The sequence below is a fragment of the Sinocyclocheilus grahami genome, unplaced genomic scaffold (genome assembly GCF_001515645.1).
Source record: "Sinocyclocheilus grahami isolate Dianchi unplaced genomic scaffold, SAMN03320097.WGS_v1.1 scaffold467.1, whole genome shotgun sequence".
Taxonomy (NCBI): Eukaryota; Metazoa; Chordata; class Actinopteri; order Cypriniformes; family Cyprinidae; genus Sinocyclocheilus; species Sinocyclocheilus grahami.
Genome location: NW_015505646.1, coordinates 686,590 through 693,190, shown reverse-complemented (window position 1 = coordinate 693,190; position 6,601 = coordinate 686,590). Strand labels below are relative to the sequence as shown.

Genomic DNA, 6,601 nt, shown 5'->3' with positions numbered 1-6,601 from the left:
AGATGCGAAAACAGTGATAAAAAGTGAATGACAATAAAATAAACCTGTGAAATTATAGGGTTAGACGGTGAGGATTTAGGAAAAGAAACAATGCCTAAATATTATTGAATTTGTGGATTTCGTGACCAAGAACAAAGTCGCATAAATGTAGGCTATATGGGTTCAAACGGCATCCAAAAGCATGGTCGCGATGTAAGATTTTCCAGCTAACCAAATATTCCTCTAATAAACAAAGCTTTTATACCACACTTGTCATAATCAGAGTTTATAATTTGTAAATAAATAATTGCTGGATTCAAAACAGCAATTAAAAGGCGCTGTGACCGACACTGACTACACGTTTTCCCGGAGCATTCAATGATGTCACTAAACGGTGATGCCACAACTAAGAGCATCTTTCACGAGTTTCTGCAGGACCGAACTAGCCTAGGCACAGGTTTTCAAGGGATGCTTTAAGGAAAACGTATAACCTATGTAAGTAACAGGCCTAAAATAAAAATAACAATTTGTTTTCATAAAAAAAAAAGCGAAAAATATCTGACTTAAATAACTAAGCTAACAGATTTAAAACAGAAATATTCAGATGTGTGCAGCACATTTTATGGAGGACTGTTTCCTGATGCTGGGAGAGTAGACTACAATGCCAGCTGCTCAGACTCACATACTGTAAGTACGTTTTTTATATTTAAAGAGTTTTTATATTTTATATATTTAAAGCGAGTGTTTTGGGCAGTGTAGGGTAGCGCTTGTTTGTCATTTCTCCGATCACAAATGCAGACATGGTTTTATGTTTACGCGGCGCAATGCAACGCGTAAAAAGATAGTATAAGTTATTATAATCCATAATTATGTCCCCACTGGATGCAACGAATGCCTCGTTTATAATGGGTTTTCATGTTTTTGAATCATCGCTCCGGCCGGACAGTATGGTAAGGGGCGTAACATTTTCGTCACATGCTTGAGGTATTCGGCCAATCATAACGCACTGGATAGCTTTGCTTTTCGAGCTTTGTAAAAATCGACACATTTCAGAAAGGCAGGGCATAGAGGAGAAACAATAATGTACAGTGTGTGGAAAATAATGGGTTTTTTTTACCTTAAACCGCATAAACACATTTCATTACACCAAATACACTAAATAATGTTCTTTTTAGCAACATCATATGACCCCTTTAAATAAAAACGAGCGCCGCATGTTCAAAGTCCTGTGCTGCCTGCTTTGTGTTCTGCCGTTACCGGGGAAACAGTGATATTTCTACCAAACGCGCCACCTGCTGGCATAGAATGAATGAGCATTTTCAAAAAGCGTTTATTTTTGTTCAGAGTTCAGACCAATGCAAAAATCGACCCATGTTTTTACCCTGCAAACACGCAGAGATTTAAATATAAATTGGTAATTGATAAGAAGACAATGCATTATAAAATTCTAAACAGTAGGGTGTGCGATATATATGGTCTGCGATAATATCGTAATTGTTGTTTTAACGCTGCGCTATTCGACATTATCGAGTACATCGCGAAAAGCAAACAAAACACACCTAAAGAGTGCACAGTCTGCACACATACATTAGGTGATGAAGTCAGTTAATATAGGTTAAACTAGTGCACGCATTTAGAGTGCCTTCTTTCACTGCATGAATCGGTCTATTAAAATGCATTTAGAATTATCACATAATTCAAGATATGGGAAAATATACAGAAAATGTATATATTTATATAATTTCATATAGTTAATATCACACAAAGAGTGCCGTTTTTTTCTCCAAAAGTCAATGTGATATTGATTTTATACAACAGTTCAATAAACAAGAAGTTAAGAGACTTACGTTTTAGACCGTTTTACGCTTTATCGATAAAATCCCAGAAAATATCGAGATATTTAGAGACCCCTAATTTGTTATTTATTTTATATAATAATTTGATAATAATTGTTTAAATTAATGATTAATACTTTCGACTCCATTTTCTTAAAAATGGTTTAAAGGCTGAAATGTAAAGTTTATAATTTTATACAACTTTTTGTTTTTGTGAAAACTTGTATATGAACTGTAAATTATGCTTTTTACTGTCATTTTACAGTTTAATATGGTACTATAGACATTGCCCTACCCCGCTCATATGGTATTAATTTTATTTGTGCAGGTCTTAAAAAAAGTCTTAAATTTGTGCTTAAAAATCCTGCAGAAACCCTGTATGTGTGTATGTATAGTATGTATGTATGTATATATACACATACATACATACACACACATAAAATAAGAATGACAAAAACACACAACAAATTTGATCAAATTAAAGGGATACTTCACCCAAAAATGAAAATTCTGTCATTTGCTCACCCTCAAGTTGTTCCAAACCTGTATTATTTTCTTTCAACTCTTGAACACAAAAGTTTATATATATATATATATATATAAGAATTTTAGTAACCAAACAGTTTATTGTAGCAAATGACTTTTGTGTTCAGCAGAAGAAAGAAAATCATACAGGTTTGGAACAAGTGGAGGGTGAGTAAAGGATGGCATTGTTTTCTTTTTTACATTTACATTTAGTCTTTTAGCAGACGCTTTTATCCAAAGCGACTTACAAATGAGGACAATAGAAGCAATCAAAACTAACAAAAGAGCAACAATATGTAAGTGCAAATGACAAGTCTCGGTTAGCCCAACGCAGTACACGTAGAAAGGGTTTTTTGTTTTTTATAATAAATAAAAAGAAAACCGATAGAATAGAAAAAGAATAGAGCAAGCTAGTGTTTTTTTGTTTTTTTTATGAATAGAGAGTGCTTGAGTTAGAGGGCCAAATAAAGATGGAAGAGATGTGTTTTTAGCCGATTCTTGAAGATGGCTAAGGACTCATCTGCTCGGATTGAGTTGCGCAGGTCATTCCACCAGGAGGGAACATTTCATTTAAATGTCAGAGAAAGTGATTTTGTGCCTCTTTGGGATGACACAATAAAGAGCCGTTCACTTGCAGAACGCAAGCTTCTAGAGGGCACATAAGTCTGAAGTAATGAATTTAGGTAAAGTGGTGCAGAGCCAGTGGTGGTTTTGTAGGCAAACATTAATGCCTTGAATTTTATGCAAGCAGCTATTGGTAGCCAGTGCAAACTGATAAACAGAGTTGTGACGTGCATTCTTTTCGGCTTGCTGCCGCGTTCTGGATTAATTGTAAAGGTTTGATAGAACTGGCTGGAAGTCCTGCCAAGAGTGCACTGCAATAGTCCTGCAGTATATTTACTGCAATAGTAATTATATAAATAATTCAAAAATAACAATGGCTTGGCTGCTCTTTGGGAAATACAACCTACTTATAGTTCTTATAGTCCTTGCACATTAAGCTGGAATAGAAAGTATTTCAACAATAAAAATGATAAACATCAGTTTTATGTTCCCCGGATGTCAGATTCATTACACTTACAAATGCTTTTTATTAACATACTTTGTTTTGTGGTCAAAGATAATCATACATATCCGTCAAACATAGTCTTTAATTTAACAGTACCATTATCTATCAGAATGACAGAATATTGAGAATTTTATTTTGGTTGAAAATGTCGAGTTTCACAGCAAATTCATGCAACCCCCATCACAATAACTAGGTTGTGTTTGGAATGGCACTTCAAAGTGAAGTTCGTTACAGGGGAGTCATTAGGCAGCAGAATCAAATGAGCACATACCGTACATGAAACACTCATCTGAAATGGGACGTCGTCTAAGTTTCATTTTAGAGGCTTCATGAGGAGAAAGTTGGGAGAAGTTGATAGTTGCATACACAGACTGACGTGATATCGACGGACTTCGAGTGACAGCCTCCAGGAAGTTAATACAGTAATAAATCTCAACACGGTCTACTTTTATCTTGTGCAGAACCCTTTGAAACTTGAAACATCATCATGGGTTACACAAAAGTATCAAATTACATACAAAAGCTAGTAGTTGGGCACTGTGGATAGCTGGCATACATTGAAAACTTGAAAATAAATTAACCAACATATAAAGAAGTCCTCTCTTCAAGCAGGGCTCTTTCGATGAAGCGTGTCCGTACGATGACTTGCAGCAGTAGTCGTGTTAGTGCCGGAAAGTGGAGCGGTTGAGCAGTAGTAGCTGTCTTTTTCAACGTTGATAGTAACCGAGCAGGAATGCCCTCCCACGAGGTTCCACAATGTCTGGGAGTGATGCCGTGATTGTAACCAACCCATAAAGTGCTTTCGCAATAGGACAATAAAAATAAACGTTACACTGGGATTAAAAACACAAGTCCAGTCACAACCGCAAATGTACAGAGTCTTTCATTTTTTGAACGGTGTCAAGCGTCCGATATTGTGCCAGAAATTGGAGGTCTTGCGTTTGGGTTCGGCCAGCATGATGACCTGCTGCTGGGGCAGGGAGGTGGGAAGCGTTGGGTGCTTCTGACGCAGCAGGAAGTCATAGTAGGGCCTGGTCACAGCTGCGGGGAGGAGGACATAAACAAAAGGTCAGGACGTGAGAGATTTCGGTCATTAGAGAACAGGACACGGATGTAGACATGGGTTTAGCAGACTAGCTAGTTTTAGTCTGCTGGTTATGTGTGTTTGAGCCAGACCAGTTATGCTGATATTATTGAATGATATGCTGTAAATGGGTTTAGTGTGTAAGGGAAGGATGGGTTGCCAGTGAATTACAGAAACTTGATCAATTACTGTAACTAAAAGCCTGAGGTGTCGATACAGATTTTCTGATTTATTTCCATTTGATCATTCATATGAAAGTGATTCTCACTTCAGCTAATGAAATTCATGCCAGTTATCATACAATAACTGAATCATAAAAAAAATTAAAATGCTCTGTGAACTCTTATAATTGCTTTTCTTATGCACAACCATTATTTTTTATCTTATTATAATAATTAAAATATAAACTCACATATTTCAGTTATAAATTCCCATGAAAGAGTGGCGAAAGTTCAATGATTCGTAAAAACGCCCAGCTCATAAGAGCCATTTGATTGTGAATCAGATTACATTGTTCTGCATTTTGATATACTAAAAATAAAAGATTCATTTGTTTGTGAATTGGGCTACACTGGTTGTGCTGTGCATTTTGATTCACTAAAACGAACTGGTTTAAAAGAGTCATTTATTTGTGAATCAGACTACATTGTTTGCTCTGTACGTTTTTGATTTACTAAAAATATCCAGTTTAGATGCACTAAAAATAACCATTTTAAAAGATTCACTTGTTTGTGAATTGGGCTACACTGGTTGTGCCATATGTTTTTGATTCACTCAAAAGAACTGGTTTAAGAGAGTCATTTGTTTGTGATTCACACTACATTGTTTGCTCTGCATGTGTTCGATTCACTAAAAAGATCCTGTTAAAAAGAGTCATTTTTCAGTCTACACTGATCACTCCTATGTTTTTGAGTCACCAAAAAGAAGCAAAGGGTTTAAAAGATTCATTATTTAGCTGATTGGACTACACTGCTGTATGCTACTTTGTATGATGTTATTTTACTTAAAGGGGTCTTGAACTGAGAAATCAAAATTCCCTTGATGACATATAAAATGTCATTGTACTATAAGAACATCCTGTAAGTTTCAGAACTCTAAACTTTCTCGCTAGTCTAAAAACAGCTTATATTGAAACCAATCTGCCAAAACAACAGCTTGTGGAATGTGCCACTTTATGACGTAATAGTGTGGCTAAACCCCGCCTCCGCAGGAGAAGATCAACACCTGCTTCTACATCGCTACCTGTTTAGCCCCGCACACCGATTCATGCACATAGTGTAAATAACAGAGAGGCAAACGCAGGTCTACACAGAAACCAAACGATAAAGATGCTCTGAAGACAACAAGACGCTGTGCAGTGCCAAGCTGTGGAAAAACAGTCTTTGCATTGCCTTCCGTCTGATCCCAACATTAGAAAAAGAGTGGATGAACTTTATTTTTAATGAAGATCCAGACAGCGTCAGTAAGAACTTGGTCCTTAGTTCACTTCATTTTACCGCGGATTCGTTTACAAACAAAGTTCAATTCGACGCAGGATTTTCAGAAAGATTGAAACTAAAAGACGATGCTGTGCCAACTATATTGGATCCGACAGTAATGTCGCACCATACAAGTGTGAGTAACTGTTTTTATTAAGTGGTCACTATTGCTTTGTCTGTTGTTGTTACTCATTTGATATGTACTGAGTATTTATGTGTTTTAACCTAAATCACAGCAGCATCCATCTGTGAAGGATGTAGGCTATCAAACACAACGGTTAGCCAATCATAGCAGTGGGCGTTTACTACAGAGTCTACTATCCGCCACGACTAATCAAACAGAGCGTTCTGATGAGGGGGGTCAAAACGGGGCAGAAAATACTGTATTCTAAATTGTTTTTTTTATGTAAAAATCTTGATAACATTATAAGTGGACCTCAGAGAACAGTACAAAATAATAAGAAAGGCAGTTCATGACACCTTTAAAATATGCTATAAAAGAGTATTTTCTTCATGAAATCGGACTACATTTTTTGTTCTGTATGACACTGATTCACTAAAAAGATCTGTTTTAAAAGTAATTTGTTTGTGAAACAGACTACACCCGGGTTTTTTTGGGGGGGGGGGGGGG

General features: G+C 36.4%; 2 protein-coding genes across 4 annotated transcripts in view; one reads left to right on the top strand and one right to left on the bottom strand.

Moving 5' to 3' along the window:
* sh3glb1b (SH3-domain GRB2-like endophilin B1b) overlaps positions 1–6,601 on the top strand; it is a 17,843-nt gene that overhangs the window by 9,525 nt on the left and 1,717 nt on the right. The window lies entirely within an intron of this gene.
* LOC107553266 (rho guanine nucleotide exchange factor 4-like) overlaps positions 3,877–6,601 on the bottom strand; it is a 33,969-nt gene continuing 31,244 nt past the window's right edge. For all 3 annotated transcript variants that reach the window (XM_016235441.1, XM_016235442.1, XM_016235443.1), the window contains one exon: positions 3,877–4,449. In XM_016235441.1, the coding sequence (XP_016090927.1) occupies positions 4,292–4,449 (158 nt within the window). In that variant the 3' untranslated portion in view covers positions 3,877–4,291. The remainder of the gene's footprint in view (positions 4,450–6,601) is intronic.